Below are 21,175 nucleotides of genomic sequence, written 5' to 3' on the forward strand. Positions count from 1 at the left end.
GTAAGCACTGGAAGACAGTGGCAAGCGGGGCTGTGTCTGTGTAGCACATCATGATGCCTGCGGGCTCTCGGCTCTGCTGGCTTCCTATTGCTCAAGCGACACACACTGTTAACAGGGCTTTTGAAATAATAGTGGGACTATTTGCTGCAGGTAGACACTTAAGTCACGTGAATCTCTATTGCTAGAAGGCCTAGAGCCAGAATTTCAACAAGGTTGAGCTCTCCTAAAATACGGGGCAAGGATAGCTGGGTGGGAAAGTGGGAGTTAAGAAGGACAAAAGAGGTGTCAGGTTTGTCTTTCTGCCTCCCTATCCCTCTCTCTGCCCAGTCTGCAAGATGCACACTCTGTTTCCAGCAGCCTTGTCATGTCGTTTAACAGGAAGGAATAGTTTCAAATGGAAATACCTTCCATATGCTTTATTAAAGAAAGAAACCCCTTTGCCAAAACCAACAAAAGACAAGCCACAGTTACACAGAGAGAGGATTTGCTCAGAAGAACCTCCTGCATCCCCACCTTGCCTCCAGATGAGAGATGGGAGCTCTTATTAATGACACACACTATTCTGCTAAAGTTTATGTTGATAGCAAAGAGAATCAGCCAGCAGCTAGATTTAAGGACAAAAGGATGAACTGCTTGAAACACACCAAAGAAAGCAGGACTTCAACAATGACGCAGATCTAACACTTGACAGAAAACAAAATTTAAAAAAACTCATAAGTGTGAACCACCACGTAGGAGATGCTCTCATCAGGTTCTGGGCAGAGTCAGATATGTGTTTGTCTGAAAGTGATTAACAATTATTTCCTATTACACTAGTGACTAGTGGAAATGCTAAAAAGCAACTATCGAAAGCCCACAGGGCTGCATAAATTACACCCAAGAACAACAGAAGAAGTTGAGAATTCTGCGCATTCAAAAAACAGGATTCAAAATATTAACCCGAGATATTAACAGCCTCGGCAACCTTCGGTGGTCCCAGGCTAAACCACACAAGCAGAGCCAGCAGAAACAACTACTGCAAACCGGGTAAGGATCAGCCCCAGCTGGCAGAAGAGATGGCACCCATTAAAGCTCACCAATGGGTGGAGTGGAAAGAGTAGCCGAGAGCACCATCCAGGACAAGGCTTCTGATTTTCCACCAGGATTGCCCTTAACACAGTGCTATTTCAACTCATTTACCACAGATCTGGAAGAAATCAAGAAAAATATTTCACCGTAATATCTGCAGATTAACATAACTGGCAAGAGATCCTAAGTAACCATGACGACAGACAACTGAATCAGAAGAAAATAAGTCTAGAAACAAAGAGTACAGTTCAAACTCTTTAGACAGAAAGAGACATCCTAAGAAGATTATACAGTTCTGAAACAGAGAGGCTACCCAGCTGGACATGTGCTTCCAGCAGGGAAAGCCCACGGGCTCCCACAGGTATGAGCTCCCGTAGAGCACTAGATAGCTACACTGTCCCAGCACCCATATTGCAAGTTTACGGTCAGCTTTAGAGGGGCTCAGGAAGCAGTTGCAATAACAGCTGGACAGCAAAGGCATTCAACTTGGTCCTTTCAAGAGCAGACTGGCAGGGAGGGATGGCCAGCGTGTGAAAAATCTGTATAAAGGGGGACGATTGCCAGCAGCAGAGGGTTCTTGAATCTCACAGGAAAAAACAACCTTCCCAGGGAGCCAGTAACTGGGAGCCAAAGGTGAAGGAGTTTGTGCAAGAGAGACATGTATTTTTCACTGTACATTTGTCACATTAAAGGGTTTCAAGGAGTCTGACAAGCAGCAAGAAGAAAGCCCTCCCATTGAGTCATGAGGTTTGGAGTGAATCCCCCTTGCTTTCTAAACTCCTTCTCAGAGAGGGGCCTAGGTGCGGCTGGGTCCACTCCTAGTCCCAGACCTGGTCAATGGTTTATGTCTAAGGGGTTGGGTACGTAGCCGCTTACCAGGGTCAACATTTGCCTGTCAGAGCCCTCCCAGGGACTTTCACTGAAACAGTTTCACAAAGTTGAAACATTAGGTGATTCATTCAAGCGACAGGTATCACAGATTCGGGATTGCCATTGATAAATGCATTGTCTACAAAATTGAGCTCAAGCTAATGGTTTAGCGCTTTAGTTAACAATGTGTACCCAGGCGTAAGTCCGACAAAGTCAGAGGCACAACTCTTGTCAAAAAGGTGTCCCTTCTTTGGGGGGCGAACAGAGATTCAGGCGCATCGACCCGTCCATCAGGATTGTTTGGCTCCTCCTCCCAAGGTGGTTTTCAAGTGCCAATTTTCATGCTTTTGAAATCTTTGGCAAGGTAGGACTAATTCAAGTATGTGTTGACTAGCTCTTGGCATGGTACGCTGGGTCCTCTGGAGCGGGACTCAGCAGTTCACCATGCCCTCGGGGCTGGGAGCTCAGTACATGCTTAGAGGAGGCCTTCTGTTTTTATCTGAAGCAACATCTGGCTGTGCACCCTTCCTCGCACCCCAGGGGTCACTCAGTTTATAGATTTTATACTTCTGTCCGATCAGCGAAGCTCATTGTTCCAAGTTGAACTGCTCCCTTCTGTTAATTCTTCGGTTCTTGACACACGAGTCCAAGCAAGTCTTGCTCTTGCATTGACAAGTCCAGCAAGGCCATCGACCCACAACATTGGAACAGATGCTTCTGAGAACTGCCTCCTGAGGTAGCAGGTTCTCCATCCACTGAAGCCTTCCAGGGGCACGGAAGACACCAGAGTTCACCCAGCCCTTGCAGTTATCACTGACATCTTAGTGTTGTTTCTTTATTACATGTTTTTTTAACAGCTCAGTTTCCCAGACAAGGGTGATGCTTTTTGTTTCCTCAACAACTGCTCTCTGATAGAAGTACTTGCAGCAATGTGAAGCCATGTGAGCTGTTGGCACCAAGACAAGGGCGATATTCACATATTCACACTCAAGGGCAGGTTTCAAAATCCATTTCTAACAGCTCTGGCCTGGCATTGCAGTGCTTAATATGTCCCTCTTCCAGTGAGCAAGGTGCTTTGTTCTCTCCTTCACCGTGATCCCAACAAGCAGGCAGCAGCCCTGCGTTCAGCGGAAGAGGTACAGGGCTCTGACCCAAGGCAGGAAAGAATCCAGGCTGGGAAGAAGCCAAAGCAGCTGAGAAAAAGAAGAATTGAAAGCAGCAGAGTAAGAGTTTTTCTGTTGCATCTGTAAGAAGAGCAAGGAAATAAGATCTAGTGGTTACGAGGTAATGGGATCTATTTCTTGAACATCCGAGAAAGAGAAGCAGGTCATTCCGTAACATACGATAGTTTAGTCACGGGACAAAATGGAACGAGGTGTTGTGGCCACTCAGAGGTTGCAAGAAAGACCACAGCAGACGTGAAGATGTTGATTTCCTGTCCTCCCCAGTGATGGTCGAGAACTGCATTCGCAAGCCCTTCAGTAGGATCCATGCCTAGCCCCAGGCTGCCTGCACAAAGCCAGCCCTGGCCAATGCTGGCTGGCTCTGCTGGCCAGTGCAGCCTGGTCAGTATTTGACAGTTTTATTCCTTCTTGGGAGCAGCCATTCTCAGCCCATTAAAAAAAAAAAAAACAAAAAAAAAAAAACCAAAACAAAAAAAAAACAACCAACCAAACAAGACCCAACAACAACCCCCCTGCCCTGAGATCTACCTTGAGATCCTTGCCAAGTTCCACCAGGATCACACCTCAGCTCCGTGTCACTGAGCCAATTCAGGCCCTGCAGCACACGAAGATCCCTACACCCGATGTGGCCATCTCCTTACACAAGAACCTTGACACCAGCGACCCATGTCAGCTGACTTTCCAAAGCCCCGAGGGACCTTCAGCTGACTTTCCTAGGATTTAGCTTTGAGCTACAGGTGGTTTCACAGGCAACGTACACAACCTTGCCATTTCAGCACTAACCATGTCAAATTATGTCTAACAAGATAATCAAGCTATTTTTCTGGAAAAAAATGTCAAATATTCTTGTTTGCTGCAAGTTCACAGCGGGCCCAGCAGCCAGATGTAGGCTCTAGCCACCGCTTCTAACAAAAGAAAAACAAGCCTCAAGATGGCAAACGAATTTCTTTTCCATTTCTAGGTCCACAAAGTACAAAGTCAACTTCATCTCCATTCCCCACCAAAAGCCATACCCATAATCTGTGACTTAATTAGTGACGAATGAAAAGCAGCATGGGCAAGACCAGTTGCAGCTCCCAGGCCATGTGCCCAACATGAGATAGCGGTAAGGCAGCAGAAAGCTCCTTGGTAGCTTCTTTTAACATTACTATTCTTAAACTAGAGAAGGGATATGGAAGAAAGATTCACGAGTTTCATTATCCTTTCCTAAGCTAACATGTTTTAGGTAAACCAGCTCTGGGAACACCGCTTCTTGTTGAGCGGTCAAAAGCCCCAGCAGTGCCTTCAGCAGTACCTGAGGCTGTTTGACACTCAGGGTTTCCAGGAGATGAGACACACGCTGCTTGGCGGCCTACCCACAGCACTTTGTGGTCAGGGCTCTACACTTTAATTGTTCCAAATGAAGCGGAACACGTTTGTACCTAATCAAGCGAAGCATGCTAAGCTGTTCCATCTTGTTTCATCTCACACTAACTTGGCAAAAGCAGAAGCCACACAGAGACACCTCACGCTTGAGTTGTCTACTCACCAGTACCACACAGCTGTCAGAGTTTGCATATTTTCAAAATATTGGATTTCCACTCTGATGCTTAATGTATACCACCTAAATACCTTCTTTTGGCAAACATGTCTAGTAATTCACTTCTGCAATGCGTATGCTTGTGACTATCCACCTTCCCACAGAAACCTTCACATTGCTTCAAAATTTTTTTGACCTTAGGCTCAAGACCTGCCCGAGGACTGCAAGGATGCAGTCCTCATTCACTACTGTGTACGCAGGTGGGCTTCTTGGCATTTTATACTGACAACCGTCCAGCATCATTACGCAGTATCACAAGATGGATGAGGCCCTCACTAAGTACCCACAATGCCACAGGAGTTTGTCAAGATTTATAAGCTGTCTTCAGTAGAAAGTATTATCTCTAGATAAAGATTACGACCAGTTTATGAGGGACTTGATTTCACCAAAGAATCAAGTTTTGAAAGGTAGAGCCAGTGTGACATTAATAAAACTGGAAGTAAAAAATGACTCACGAGCCCACATGAAAGGATAACATTAAGCAATAAGAACTTGACATTAAGAGCCTTTTTTTTTTTCTTTTTTTCAAAAAAGAAAAAAGCGGTTACAAATAATTAAAAGCAGTAAGGCAGCAGCGGAAGCTGTGGTTCAAACTCCCATCTGCTGCCAGAACACACACCCTTGAGTTTGCGATAGCACCGCCGGCTCCGTAGGTTCCTTCAGACGCTGGCTTCCTCAGCAGCAGCAGCACAACCTTTGCTTCGATTGGAAAGCTCAGACCTAGAGACAGTTGCAAGGGTTAGGTACCGTACCGAGCAGAACAGGAAAGACACTCCTTGGCTGACAGGCACCAGCAGGGACTCCGACAGACATGCTTTCTTCACCGGAGTCGTTGCTGCAAACGGCCACCTCCACTGACCCAGCACAAAAAACACCCCAGGCTGACATTTTTCACCGCACAACCTCAGTCTCTGTTAGCCAGGTACTTAAAACACCAGAGAAGTCCGCACCATGGGCAGCACCTCTGCTCCCCATCTCAGCAGCTCAGTTGATGCCAGCTCCTGCCGACTCCAAGCCCAGAGGCGGCATTTCTTGGGGACGATCCGTAGCTTTCAGGAAAGCGAGCCTGCACAGCCCATGACATCGTTGACCCTTCACATCGGTTTGGTGGCACACTTTCAGAAGCGGGAATGCTGCAAGGCGCTCTTGGAACAGTCTTGAAACACAGAAGCCCGAGTGCGAAGTTTCTGGTCCCATGTCACCTACCACTTGCATCTGCCACATCCCCGGTGTGACAGCAGCCACGCGGCCTCGAGCCTTATCCTCCCCACAGAGCTCTGCTCCATCCATGTAGGATACACATCATTCCCATGGCACCTTTCCTCATGTTCGTTACATGGCAAGCTTTATCGCCATTTTTCCACAGAATGCAGCAACTCCTTAGATGTAAGTCACAGCCAATTTTCGAAACATATATAGAAAGTAGAGTATTAAAGGACTGCTTTAGAAGGCATTTAGTTTCACATCTGAAATTATTAACTTGGAAATTTGAACGCGCGCTTGGAATTTAAATACGCACAACCTACTCAGGCATGAAACAGATCGTATGAGCAGAAGGCGGCCAGCAGTAATGGATTTCGGTCCAAGGCTAAGTATCACCTTCCCAAGAGAGAATGGGATGTACACCTACACCCTTTTAAACAAACACAATACGCTCCTCTTGCATGAGGAAGCACTGAGGAGCGCTGCTAGTTCCTCAAATGTAATTGCCAAGTGATCTTCAAGGATTGCTCACCAGTGCTGTGGGGTAACCCAGGCCAGGAAGCGAATGCACGCAGGACAGAGTAAGGAGTTGTCCCTTACAGCAAAACAGAAAAAGGATAAGGAGGAAAGTTTCTGGCCATCCATGGAACTGCTGCATCCAGGTGAGGCAATCTTCCTTGCCCCAGAGCTGTGTGCTCACACCATACAGTTGATAAATATATATGACCACCACCATCTTTGGTTTAACTTCAGTTTCACAACCAGATTTTCTTTCATCCAATGCTTACAGGCGAGCTAGAACGAAGCACAACTAACCCCCCCTGTTAAGAGACACGCCTGTTGCCTGCATATTGCAGCACGACTCCTTTGGCCTCATTCTACACCTATCACAGCACATTCTAGGTCTGTCAGCCTCCAGTTTACAGCCAGACAGTGAAGATGGGCTGTTCTAAGGATTCGGTCACGTCCAGCTTCAGCTGGTTCTTACTGACAAGAACAGCACAGCGATTGCCAGGGCAGTGAAGCAAAGCGCACTTCCTACAAGTGATGCTTCAAAAGGAAGAAATCAATAAAAAAAGACATCCCACAAAAAAAAAAAAAAATCATATCCCCAGAAACCATCCCAGCCCACCCCCCACTCGATTGCTTTTTAAATCATAGTGCTGTGATGAAACAGAGAGTCTTGAGACACTCAAGCGAGAAATTAGTGCTGGGGAGGTCTCATTTGACAAGAAAAGTAGATGCTGGACAGCCGGTGAATCTGTCGTTCAGCTGCGCGCAGTGCTGCTATGCCAGCTAGGATAAGTTCGGAGGAAGGGACCAGTAAGGGGCGAACTTCAAGCTGAAAACTCTGGTTTGAAATTATAAACGACTATCATTTTCTTTTAATGGCCTTTTATACCCTTCACAGACCTCAGCTCTGAGTACCAAGCAATAATTTCATGTGGCCATTCTCACATAAAGCTTCTACTTTTAAGGATCCCCCAAGTCAAGACGAGGGCTGACACCGGCTGGAAGCTCCTCTAGCTGCTTCTTCTTTTATGTGGCCACAATTCCCGAACTTTCAGACAAGGCACCACCCAGTCTTCAGCTTCCCTCACTCCACTCCCCCCTTTTCTTTTTTTTAAATAGGCAAAAACACATCTAGGCCGACAAATAAGTTCATCAGCTCCTTATTACGGCCGAAAGGACCCCAGTCCTAGTCCTGGACTGGAATTTAAAGACTAGTCCTTCTCAAAGAATTTAAGTCACAAGTTTCATTTTCAGAAGAAAAATGCAAGTAAAGACAAAGTGTTCAGATTTATTTGGAAATTCACAGTTTCTAATGGCACTACAGCTCTGTAGTTACATACTCTTGTTCCACAACATTGTACGCTGCACTCAGGTGGTACATATTTTCCTCATCCAGGTTTGAAACCTTTCTGAACTCACGTTCAACATGTCTGGTTCATGTGCTCTGACTGGCTAATTGTGCAGATCAACCCCAAAAGTAGATCACCTTAAAGTATTCATAAACTAACAAGAAAGCAGCAAAAAAACCAAAGGCTTTAAATAAGTCACATTACACACAATACCCAGGAGAGGCATTAGATCTGTTAAAAAGGGTACCACTAAAAGTGCTCAATAAGTTAACTTATTTTTTACAACGTGAACCTGTAACACCTGCCAAAAGGAATAACCTTTTGCTCCACTCGCTCAGATACACACTCAACATTTTAGCAGTCACACATCCTATAGTATCCAAATATACAATCACAGTCAAAATAAAAAACCCACTTGGATATGAAAATACCAGCCACACAAACACTGCACATTTGTTAGCCAGTACAAAAGCAAACGTTATGGAAACGCCAACTTTGAGCCAACCTGACCAGTCAGACTTCAAGGCTTTGCAAACTCAACACACCCAGAGCCAGCTCGGAGCAGGGCCCAGCTGCACCAGCTCGCCCTCACATTCTTCACCTGAGCTCTTCCCTGAGCTCTCAGCACAGAAACAGCGAGCATCCCCTGTTCACTTCCTTCAGAGAATTACAGCAGGCAATTTAGATAACGAGCACATTCATCAGCCAAAGACACCATCACACAGAGGAAATTCTGTAGAGCCACTGTCACTCATTTAGCACATCAGACTACGGCTCTGACTGGTAACTGAAGGTACAAATAAACACGATTACCATCCTTCGCAAGATATTTTCCTCAACAGAGTTTGCAAAACCAGGATCTAGTCAGGCAAGTCCATCTATTAGTATTTTTACAGTATTCAGTCCACATTACTGAGTCCAGCTGAAGGCCAACGCATGTCCCTTTACAGCACTGTAGTGTTGCATCTTCAAAAAAAGCTAGAGAAATTACAAAATAAATCAAATGACAAACAATTATATCTCCCCTCTTCCAGTGGCATTATAAATAGACAAAAGGCACATAAATATGGGAAGGTGCAAGAAATAGGAACAAAGCTAAAGGAAGAGGATTAGGCTTTTATCCCTATTCCACCCAACAAACTGGGTTTCAAAAAATCTCTGCCCCAGGAACTGTGAAAAAAAACCTTTATAAAATGAACCCAGCCCTCCCTCCCCCCACGCTGTTCTCATAGGAAATTATCAGCTTTGTAAAGCTGCACCTTATAGCCAAGACTGACACAATCCCATCTATTTAAAAAGGCAGAAACCAAATTTCTGAATACTTTCCAATTAGTTGAGCTCTTCGTCTCCCACTATCCTCCCACAGAATACCACAGACTGTTCTCAAACGAACAAACACTCTCCTGTTTGACAAGTTCAGCTAGTTTTAGATGTGTCCAGAAACTGCCGTGACACCAAGTGTTCCCACTGTTATATCTTTGTTTCCTTTGATTATGTCATGCAGGCTTGGCATTGACCCTGACTTAGTCTGTATCAGAGTTTTTATGAGCTTCCCTTGGTCTGAAACTTTTGACCGTCTTCGTTTCATAGCCCTCTTCTCAGTTTTTGTCTTTTGGGTCTGTCCATTGCACAGACTCGTACACGCTGAAATGCCACAAAAATAGGACTCCTCAGACTGTGATGACGTTTCGGAGCTTCCTTCGGATGGAGGACCCTTATACGAAGAGTGATAAACTTCCCCAATGTTAGAGAAGTCCCTCTGGTTCGTAAACGGCTTCCTTCCTTTAATTTCCCCATTGGCTATTGGATGCACAGGCTCTGCTGTTGGCTTAACAGTCTCTATTTTTTCACTTTTGTATTTACAACGCTTTTTCTGAAACCACAAGCGAAAAGAGAAGCAGTTAGGTTCTGGCAGGCAAGCAGAGCGTGGGAACCGGTGCAGGGGAGAGCCGCCGAGGCTTTCACCACCGGCCAGCAACACCACGCTCGGCTCAGCCCCCCCTCCCCGCCACCCCGCACCTTCTTCTCCGGGGAGAACTTCAGCGGTTCTACAATGTACAGGTCCTCTGGATCCACTGCAAGAGAGGGAACGTAAACTTAGCAGTCCTGACGCTGCCAGCTCTAGAACAATGCAATTCTAAATAAGCAGAGGCATGACAAAATATCCCACTTCTCACACACAGTTTCGTTCCTGTTATACGCCAGTCTGGCATCCCTCCGTCAGGGCGCTCTCAATCATTCTCCCCAGTCAAAGCAGGGGAGAATTTAGAAAAAGCATGGCTTTGCAAAGAAACCAGTCTATGCCTTGGCTAGTCTCTAGCGTAAGATGTTCCCAGTTCAATTCATGAACTTTTTAAAGTTTCATGCAGTTTTATTCACAGTACAAAAAGCCGTGAAGCAAGTCTGCTGCACCCAGTGTCAACTGCATTACTATAATTTGCAACACTTCTGCTTTTGCATCATGATGATGGCCTAAGAAATGACAATTCAGTTGCCCTAAGTGTAACATGAGTACTAAAAAGACCAGATCATTCTTCTTAACCAAGCCAAGACAAATACTCTAAATTTTCTTACTACAGTTGATAAGTTTGGTTCCTAAATACGAGCCAAGTTTCAAAGACAGACTATCAGGACTTCTCAGAATTAGGGCATTCAGACTTCCCACATCCAGAATTAAAAAAGGAAAAAAGCCACCTTCTGCAAGTTTCATAGCTTTATAGACCTGAATACCTGTACAGATTGCTACTAACCCCAGGAAAGCATCTGTAGAGTATAAACAATAGCAAAGACTGCAAAGACTATATTTAATGTTTCAGCATAATTTGGCACAGTTCTGTGAGCATCTGGTAACTTGTTCACGAACCACCTTGTCCTTCAGAATGTATATGTTAACTACTACAATCCGGTGTACTTGGAATTGCCGGTCAGTGTCAATTTTCACACACTTGCAGTCACACACACATTGTATAGCACTAATACAGTAACACTAGAGACTAGATGTACAACACGTGAATAATAAATACCTTCTTTACCAGCTAGCTGAAAAGACTGTGATCTGACCAGTGGAAGAGAAGTTCTTCTTTTCAAATTCATATCATCATAGGAGGAAAAACATCTGTGAAGAGAGAAAAGAAAAGGGGAAAAAGAAATCAGCAAAGCTTTTGCAAACACATTTTTCTCAGACCTCTGTCATACACATTTCTCCACTAGGAAACAGCTTTGGCAGAAGGACAGCATCAGTCACTTAGACGCCCAAGAACACCCAGCAAACAGGCACAGTACTACACCTCTGCAACAAGCTATCAAGGCATGTTAAGTGCAGTAGCCCCACAATGCTCTCAGGAGAGCGTTCCTACAGAGCAGTAACAGCTCTTTGTTAACAATTTTGAGTTGAAAAGAAAGAAGACTCAGAATTAAAGCAGTTATGCCAGCCCAAGCGGATTTAGGAAACATCACTAAAAGCTGCAAAAACAATTTTGTTTCAAATACAAAGACGTTACCTCTTGGGGCTAGGGTAGTGATTACTTTTGGGAATTCTTGAGAGGTAGTCCTCACGGACCTGAGCAGTGCTTCTGCACCGCTGTACACAAAGCACCAAGCCCAGAATGACACAGAGAACCAGAGAAATCACAAGGTAGGTCTGCCGATCAGACACCTGGAAGAATGTGATACACTTGTTAAAGACAAAGAATAATTTAATGATACCATTATTCTTGTGTTTTAAACACAAAAATCTTTAAAAGAACACAAATGGCATGTTCTCCTTCAATTTCACTAAACACTCGTTCAAATTTGAGTATTTTTTCAGAGGTTTGATGTAGTCTATTGGCTGCGCAGCATTCAAGGACTGCAGGCTGGAAACCACTAGCCAGTAACACGGGACAAGATCTCACTGACCAAGGTACTACCATAACTTAAAGAAGCAGCCGCCCCTTGCAAAGAGCATTCAAACCCATCTGAAAGTAATATACGTTCTGTAAGAAAGTGCATTAAGAAAGTAACTTCTCTTTTTTACAACTGACATACATTTAATACCCAATGGCTTTTCATCAGCAGTACTTCACATAATACATACCATTATGTTCACTTGATTCAACAGGTTTCATCTTTCTGAATATTCTACTATTTCACAACCTAGCAGAAGGATTTTTTTGAGTATGTTCATTCCTGAAGATTGGTAGATAAAGCTTACTAGAAGCTTATATTACTAGCTTACATGGAAGCTGAAATCCAAGGGTATTTTACAGACAATGTTTAAGAAAAATGAATTGTACTGTTTTCCTATTAAAAAAAAAAAATCTATCAAACACACTAAGAGATCTTAGAAGTCATAGGAAGACTCTGGAAAAGACAAAGAACATGAAATCCCATTTTGTGATGAGCAAATGTCTCAAACTAACAGACTCAGGTGACCAGAGCCGAGTTCAGGGAAAACCACATACTCAAATTCCAGGGTACTCATCTAACATACCCTGATGATCACCACTGCCAAATCCTGGTTAAAACCACAGCACTCACAAACAGGAACTTAGCCAGCCACCAACATGCACAGAAAAGGTCATTTACGGCAGTGCTCGACATCCCAGGCTGGAGAACAAACATCTGAGAGAACATGCTCCTAACATTGTTGCCAAGACTCCCCAAATCTTGGAAGATCGCAACAGCCAGAGGGGAAAGGCAAAGGGTGTCTCAGCCACGTAAGCCCCCCATTCAGCAGCTGAGAGTGCAACCCTCCACACGCTCGTCTTATCACAGCCCACTTTAACAGTAGCCAGTACACTTCCTGCACACTAAACCTCCTATGGCAAGAGTCTGTGAATACTGAAGTACACAATGTAAGTGGTGGACGCTGCAAACCATCCCATTCTACTGAAGCCACTCAGTACAACTGGTTATAAAATACAGCAAGTGACAGAAAAGATCTTGAAGCATGAACTTTACCATTCCCTCCAACACAACAAACATTCTATATGTGCAACAAATCCTGTTATTGCCTTTTAAAAGTCAGTGGTTAGTCTTCTAATTTCATTAAGAATAGTTTCACAGAACAGTATCCATTCCAATGCACTACAGGAAGGCTGAGATGCTAAGTTATTCTAAGTAAGTTTTATCTTTATCATTAGCTCAGACTACAACTCTGAGTCTAGTAGGTCTGTAGTAGAATATATTACCAATCTTGTTGTGCACAAGATCACTCCAGCTACCCAAACTTTCCTCCCCTCCCTTGCCCAGCTGCCAAAGTAGGCTGAAAGCAACACTACAGACAACTTCTCAACTGAAAAGCTTCATTTAAAGACTCCAGGCCTCTTCAAACTGAGATATGTTGATGCATCTGTTTCCTCTGAGTTCTCGTGTCATATTGCTGTATTATAATTACCTCACGTTTTAGTTCCGCCACAGTTGTTGACAGATTGGAAACTAGCTGCGTCATGTTGGTGAGCTGTGCTTGTAACAGCTGGATTGCTTCCGTTTGCCGCTGATCCTGTATTAAAGAGCCATGGCCACGCTATTGAGTTGTCGGGTCCCACTACCATACATTCCCACTCCCACACGTACCGAGTTAGCGCTCCATCTGACACGGCCAGGCATTTTGCAGCCATGTGACCTATTCGGCATTGTTTTCAACACAACTTTCATATAAGACTGCTTAAGCAGCATTAATCACACACACACACTTAGAAACATCAATATTTTTCCTTATCAGATAATGTTTTGTAACATTATGCTAAGTGCGCCTCATTACAGCAACTTCTGCTATCTCCACTAAAGGCCGATTCAGTAGCCAGCTGCACGCAATGCCTGCCAGGAAGCTGAGCACTGTCATGTTACGGAATACATGTGCAGATGACCAGGCAAAGCTGAAGCCTAAGGGCTGATGCACAGCTTCTGTTCTGGGATCAGGGAGCCAGCCACTTAATGGCAGGAGCCCAAGCCAGCCAGGAACAAGTCCTTTGCAGCTATCATCTCCTGAAAGAGCCATTACCAGTTAACAACTGATTTTGTTTCAAATACAAAATGAGAATACAGAGCTGGAAATGGCTTTACTTTAACACAACCAGGAACATGTCTAAAAACTATATTACAGAGAAAAAACTGGGAAGCATAGAATGGATGCTTTTATAAGGCAGACAGGCAGTTAATAAAAATCTTCAGCTGAAAGATAGTTTCTGCACCTCCTTGCAACTCTTAAAAGTCAACTCTCCTAAGCAGGAAAACACCTAAGTACTCCAACAAACCATACCTGCTCTTCTGCTATTCTTGAGGTGTTCTGAAGTTTTATTATTGTTTTATTGAAGGCCTTCTGCATTTCCTCCATTTGCTTCCGGTACCTAAAACAAAGAGTGTAAAGGTTGAAACACTAGTTCATAAAACTTCCAGCACTAAATTTGTCTTTAGGAAACACCACTATGCAAGAGGAAAGTTTCTCTCTGTCCGAAGACATTTTATTTAAAAGTCATGTGTTATTTCCTTTTAAGTTTCAAACACAAAACAGGAATCTGTCTCTTCCTTGTTTTTTTGTGGTTTTTTTCCCAAGGTTAAAGTCAAATCTGTTTCAACACCTTAGAGCTTAGCACCAGTTGACCAGAATTCACTATGGAGAATTCTCCACAGAACACTGACTGCCAAGAGAAACACAACAGAGTATAATAGAGAGCCCCTTCCTTGAAACCAGTTCTGAAGTGGGTACCATTTCCAGATTCTCGAATGGCTAAGGAGCACGCATAAACATTAATTTACATACACAACTCACAGAAAAGTCTGAGGTCCCTCTCCATGCTCCTTTCTTCAACAAGAGTTATTACAGATAACACAGTTTAAGTGGAAACAACCAATTCAGTACAGAAGGCACTGCAGGTCTGCGTCATCCAGTTTAACAGCAACAGGAAGATACGCCTCTTTGTTGAAAGGATTACGGACAGGCTTCGCGCTCACATCCTGGCAACTCCTGATCATTTTAAAAACCCACATCAATATTTCTCAAAACAAAATAAATGTGATTGTACCTGAAAATACAGAAGGGGAACCACTGGCACTCGCAGACATCTAGGTCTCTGGTAGCTACCCAGCATTAGCTACTCTTCTCAATTTTCCATAGAGCTTTATGATGTTATTTACATTATACTCTGCTTCCACTTTACTTTCCAGATGTTCCTTTGTATAGTTGGATAAAATCATATTTACATACAGTAGATTCTTACCAGTCTTCCTCAGACTCACCTTTGACTAAGTTCTTCTAAGTAACGGCTGCTAAGAGACATGTTTACTTCTAGGGCTTTTATGCGATTATTAAGGCGCATGAAGACGGACTCCTTTTGATTAGATCCATGCACAAGATTTCCGTTAGCATAGCCTAGATCTGTTGAATTCTGCAATTCAGCATAGAAGTCTGTAGCTGTTCTCTGCTGTCCCCCCAAGACCGGAATCGCCATTAAGGCTTCTTCAGTTGTCTGATCATCCTCCTTTGTTTCAGGAGATACAGAAGACTCAACAGGAGGCAAAACAGGTTTCTGCACTTCCAGAGTGCTTTCCTTTCCTTCTCCGGCATCACCGGCTAATACGCCCACTGTATATTCAGGCTGCAGAACAGTCTCTGTAGGCTTTGAAATCACTGGGATAGCAACAGTCTCTCTTGTGCTCATCTCCTTTACCTCAGTGGCCATAATGGGCTCAGAAACCACAGGGTTTTCTTCTGCAATAGAGCTCTCAGCCTTTTCTGTTTCTGCACTGCTCTCGGCTACATCCACCTGGGGAGTGACCCTTGGTGCTACCTGGCCTGCATCTTCTTTTGCGGGCTCCAACACCACGCCTGTTGTTGGCAATGGCTTAACTTCAGAAGTAACTTCTAACAGAAGGGACTGAGAAACAGTCTGAGGATGGCTTGGCTCCAGTTCAATTGAATCTGTGGTCTCGTTAATGATCTCCTCATGGACCACACTGCTGAAGTCAACTGCAACAGTAGATCCAGATGGTCTCTCAACTTTGCTGTCTAATTGCTCAGGCAGAGGCTCATCTATTGATGTATGTATAGATTCGGTCACAACCACCGGTGGCTGCTGAACATCGGCAGGATAACTTTGCCCTTGTCTGCCTTCAGTTTTACTACGCTGCCGATGCATGGCTACTGCAACTGAACACCATTTGAATACATATTCTGAAAAGGTGGAAATACAACATACTGTTGCCATGTCATAGCAGTACTTTTCTGTCTCAAGTTCAAACCATGCCGATGCATCGTCCTCCTGATCATCACTGGGCAGCAAGGTTACTGTTGACTGGCTTGTATCGTCTTCATACTCTTGTACTAGCTGAACAATAGGACTTTCTTTTGTCAGATCCACAATTGATTGCTCTTTATCTATCTGTGGAATATCTGTAGTAACAAGTCTACAACAAAAGAGGTAAAGATAGGCTATTACTTCAACAGTTTCACACGCCTGCTCTGGAAGAACTGCAAAAGCAGGATCTTCTAGAAAATCAGTGAAGCTTACAGTCAGAAATTCTGTAAGTTTTGTATTTTCTCTGGTGCTTTTCAATCCCGATTTGCAATCAAGTTATTTCAACTTTTGCTTCTGAAACAGCAAGCTTTCTCAGTCACATATTGCCCCTTCCCTCACCCCTGAAAAAGGTCACCAGTTTGACTATCACTAAGCTCTCACATAGCATGCACCTTATTCTTCTGCTGCAGTCTTCAAATGCAAATACAAGAATCACAACCTTCCCACTGACCTTCCTCAGTCTCTCAACAATCAGAGCGCTAGGAAACCATGAAACCACTGAACACAGCACAAGTCATGTTGTAACGTTTAAGAGCTAGTCTCAGCTCCAAGTAGCCAAATAAATTCCAAACAATTGAGAAAGTTAGTGATATATTTTGATATTTAAGTCAAGTGTTAAAACATATCATAATGGAAACAGCTATAAACAGCAACCAAAGCTACAAATTTCCCTGGTTAGTACGCTACCATACTACACATTTCACCAAATAACCTGCCTTTTCACTTAAGGTGGTGTGCCATACCCAAGCATTCTACTGCAAAAGATTCCAGACTGATGCATGTTAGTCTCTGCTAGAAACACGCTCAAAAACCCCCAGCACTAATCACTTACTCTGGTGAAGGAACAGGAGTTGGTTCAGGCAGTCTTGGTGCAGCTGTTGAAGTTGCAGGGGTGGCAGTGACATTTTCAGACACAGTTTTGTTCCCTGCTGCAGAAAGGAGGAAAATTTGAACAAAACTCAAAACCCATCACTGTTTTCAATGAATTTGGGGGGTTAGGGGATTTATTTTTAGATTATGAACTGCACTACCAAATTAACCGCAGATGACATTCAAAGTTACGTGAATGAAAGTGCTACTGACAGTTTATGCATATGATGTAATACAGAGAGTAAAGATCTCCAAATACAGCTGAACAAACATGTATGTTATCTTTGTATCTGTTCCTTTCTCAGCAAATTCAGCATCTTTGTTCCGCATTTCAGAGTCACTAGGGTAAGAATTCTACAGCACTAATCAGGTATGCCATAAAAGGTGAAAAAAAGTCATTTAAACCAACCCCTCACAAAAAATTGTAAAGTAAAAAGAAATTAAACTTTCCAGAATTTGTTTCATCTAAACCAAAAAATACCTTCAGCTTCAGGTGACTCTTCAGTTTTGGCTCCGAGCATATTAGCAGCAATATTCATCATACTTAGGATAGCATCTAAAAGAGAAAACAGCTCAAAGAGGACATACTCAGAAGGCCCAGAGCTCACCACCACTGAGCAATCTGCTATTTTGTAACATTTGCTTGAAACAAATCACAGCCTAAGGACATAAAAAAACCCAGTCATTCTATTACACTGGATGCATCTGTTGCTCTTAAAGGACACATTTAGAAGTCAGAAACCGACATCTGAAAACCCACCTCTAGCCTTTACCAGCTACAGCTGCTACCACTAGTCAGAAGTACTCACTGGTCACCAGTCCACTGAAACCAAGTAAAGTAAGACAGACAGAATATTTAAGCATGGCATTTTCTGACAACTTGAGTGTGCGAACCACTGAGGTAGGTCTCATGCCAGAAATTTAGAGCTTGAACACTCAAACGGAGGAGCTCTAACAAAGGCGGGCTGGATCATTTGTCATAACAGCACTGAAGCAGAGAGTCAAGAATTATCATTTGCTAAATGAGCAAGACAGAATTCTGCCTTTGAACACAGGACGTCCACAGCAGGACACAGAAAACTAAGCTCAACGTGACCCGGCAACGTGCGCTGGCAGCCCAGAAGGCCAACTGTACCCTGGGCTGCATCCCCATCAGCAAGGGCAGCAGTGCAATGGACAGGATTCTGTCCCTCTGCTCCGATCTGGTGAGACCCCATCGGCAGTCCTGTATCCAGCTCTGGAGCCCTCAGCACAGGACAGACATGGACCTGTTGGAGCGGGGCCAGAGGAGGCCACAAAAATGATCTGAGGGCTGGAGCACCTCTGCTGTGAGGAAAGGCTGGGAGAGCTGGGGCTGTTCAGTCTGGAGAAGAGAAGGCTCCGGGAACACCTTCTAAGCAGCCTTCCAGTACCTGAAGGGGCCTGCAAGAGACCTGGAGAAGGGCTTTTTATAAGAGCATGGAGTGACAGGACAAGGGGGAATAGCTTTAAACTATAAGTTGGTGGATTTAGAGTAGATATAAGAAAGAGATTCTTTACTATGAGGGTGGTGAGGCCTTGGCACAGGCTGCCCAGAGAAGCTGTGGCTGCCCCCTCCCTGGCAGTGTTCAAGGCCAGGCTGGACAGGGCTTTGAGCAACCTGGTCTGGCGGAAGCTGCCCTTGCTGGGGGCAGGGGGGTTGGAACTGGATTATCTATGAGGTCTCTTCCAACACAAACCATTCTGTGATTCCACGACCTACAGATTTGTTCAAACTAAGCTGGACTCTGTCATTTTGCATCCCATCTCCCTCCTTAATCCCGAATCTTGCTTTTGGCTCTGATACTGCTGCAACATAACAATTCCAAGTATTCTAACATTTGAGGAAGAAAATCTATGCTTTGCAATCTGTTACTTGAAAGTAGTCTAGATCAGTCAAGGCAACTGGATGAAAACAATAACAAATATCCACAGATCTGGCTTAGATATGTATTTTTTAAGGATCTGTGAAGTAGAACAGTTTTTTTCCCCCCAGAATTCACAGAACTAAATGCAAAGAGGGCCTGCTCTTTATCAGCACAGACATTAGATACAGCTAACTCTTTGGTCTTGATAATGATGATACTGAAAAAACCAAACACTGCCAGGCTTATTTAGAAGACAAGGAACTGGGAAAGAGAACCTTATTGTAAACATGCGAAAGTTTGCCCAGTTTTGCCCATTTCTCTCCTACCCACCAACACTCCTCTGTACTGTATGTCCCATGGATAAGTTAGAGAGGCATTTTAGTAGTAATGACAAATTTCTTAAGACTCCAGGAAGCTCCGTTCAGAACCTTGGTTCTGCCTTTCCTCCAAAACACGTCAGAAAACACATTCCTGAACTACCATGTCTGGGGCTGTATTCCTTGAGAAGCCATGATAAACAAAAGACGTTAAACTTGAGGTATGAATGGTTTCTTATTATTGATAGAGAAGCAGAAAGAGATAATTAAGAGTTTGTACAGAAGCCTACCAGTCTAGGAGAATGACAGGAAGAACAAGGATCTACCCTAACAGGTTAGACTAGCAGAAGACTGCAAAATACTTCTTACAAGATCAAATGTCCAAGAAGCTCACTATCTCTACCTCAGACGTCCCTCTTCCTCACTGTGTATCAGTCTAAGACAAACATTGTAAAACGGAAGGCCATCACGTCTGTCCAGGCATGCACATACAAAAAACCCACCACTAAAAACCACTCACAAACACTGTATTCCTTCAAAAAAGAAACAGTGACTACCCTGCCAGAGATGACAGGTCTCAATAACAAGATCCACCAGCCAGAGCTAAATAACGATCACTGCAATGTTTCAGTGCTCAGCTGTCTTTCTAAATGCACTATCAGTAACAGGTGTTGCAAATCTTTTCATCATACCTTTAGTACTCTAAAAGAAAAACAATAGAAAAGTCACTGCATTTTTCAGACAGTGAACAAAAAAACCCTGCAACGCTGCAGACAGAACATGTGAATACGCCTCATTAAGACAGCTTGAAGACGGAAACTTTGCAAGTCACAGATAACAGATTCACAGTGCCAGAGAAGAATGTACTGCTTTCTCTAATCTGTGAGAGGCTAACATTTAGAAATAAACTGCATTTTCCACTATTTCCCCTCCAAAAACTGCGCTAAGCTGTGCAATACTCCTAGCCATGACCTTTTTGTTCTTAAGTGACAACCACATTCTAGGAAACGGTAGCAAAGAACTCTGCAGCTTTGATCCACTATGGGATGAAAGGAAAGCCTGAGCCCAAACAGCATTCACTTTGAGTGCAAATTTACACTACCGTAACAAATCTTCACTAACTGGGACAGAAGGAGGAGTGGTACTGTGTAAGAACTGTTTAGAAGAACTTGCATGACAGCTGATACTATCCTAAATAATTCAGCAGTTAAGAACTCCATTAAAACTGAATATTCAAGTATTCTTTGCCAAACAAGCCCCACATCTGGAGGTTTTCCAATGGAAAAGTGACAGGAGACAGTCAAGAATCATTAGTTCTCTCAAAAAATATACAGTTCTTCTGAAGAGCACAGAAGCTACAAGATTTACATAAAGCCTTCATGGAAACAGTGTTCTCCATCCCTTATTTTCAAGTTGTACACAGTAAATCTTTATATTGCCTCCTCTAAATACACCACCTTAATTCACAGATTTCCAAGTTTCGAATAATTATGGTTCTACAGCACTTTAGTACTGGTTATTTCTAGCCCTAAGTAACATTTGTATTAATATTACAGAAAGCAAAATCTGCAGAAAACAAATTTGGAAAATTCTATTTTCAGAACACTTTAAGAATGATACCCCAACCTTGAATTGTTACTATTTATTCCTATGCAATTAAACAGGAATCACAACATGTTGTTTCAACAGAAAAATAAGAAAGTCATAGCTATTGCAGGACAAAATGTCATTCCACTTTTCAGTAGCTCATTTTGTTTCAGTACAGCAATAACGGTTCTAATAAATTATACTCACTTGTAGCAGAACCAAGGAGATTTTTTGAAGATTTTTCTTCCCCTGTATTGTAATCCAATAGATAATCTACGTATAAAGAACACCACTTATAACTACCAAAATTAAATGTGCCACGGGCAAAGAAAATAAATCTCAAGATTTAACATGTTATTCAACTATGTCAGTTTGACAGTGTGAAAATACAACAACAGAAATAGAGTTGAAGGTCAGAGATTACATACTGAAATATCAAGCTCCAAGCAATGAGAAATCCAAAGAACAGAAAC

General features: G+C 43.4%; 1 protein-coding gene across 4 annotated transcripts in view; it reads right to left on the minus strand.

Moving 5' to 3' along the window:
- Positions 1 to 7,685: 7,685 nt before the first annotated feature.
- Positions 7,686 to 21,175, minus strand: part of SUCO (SUN domain containing ossification factor) — a 48,133-nt gene continuing 34,643 nt past the window's right edge. For 2 of the 4 annotated variants that reach the window (XM_075422421.1, XM_075422419.1), the window contains 10 exons: positions 20,910 to 20,975; positions 17,394 to 17,468; positions 16,875 to 16,968; positions 14,985 to 16,151; positions 14,008 to 14,095; positions 13,144 to 13,248; positions 11,267 to 11,421; positions 10,790 to 10,881; positions 9,786 to 9,841; positions 7,686 to 9,639 (listed from right to left, as the gene is read on the minus strand). In XM_075422421.1, the coding sequence (XP_075278536.1) occupies positions 9,193 to 9,639; positions 9,786 to 9,841; positions 10,790 to 10,881; positions 11,267 to 11,421; positions 13,144 to 13,248; positions 14,008 to 14,095; positions 14,985 to 16,151; positions 16,875 to 16,968; positions 17,394 to 17,468; positions 20,910 to 20,975 (2,345 nt within the window). In that variant the 3' untranslated portion in view covers positions 7,686 to 9,192. Of the gene's footprint in view, positions 9,640 to 9,785; positions 9,842 to 10,789; positions 10,882 to 11,266; positions 11,422 to 13,143; positions 13,249 to 14,007; positions 14,096 to 14,984; positions 16,152 to 16,874; positions 16,972 to 17,393; positions 17,469 to 20,909; positions 20,976 to 21,175 lie in introns of all 4 variants that reach the window. The other 2 variants (XM_075422420.1, XM_075422418.1) reach the window with 1 other exon arrangement.

The sequence above is a fragment of the Opisthocomus hoazin genome, chromosome 6 (assembly GCF_030867145.1).
Source record: "Opisthocomus hoazin isolate bOpiHoa1 chromosome 6, bOpiHoa1.hap1, whole genome shotgun sequence".
Taxonomy (NCBI): domain Eukaryota; kingdom Metazoa; phylum Chordata; class Aves; order Opisthocomiformes; family Opisthocomidae; genus Opisthocomus; species Opisthocomus hoazin.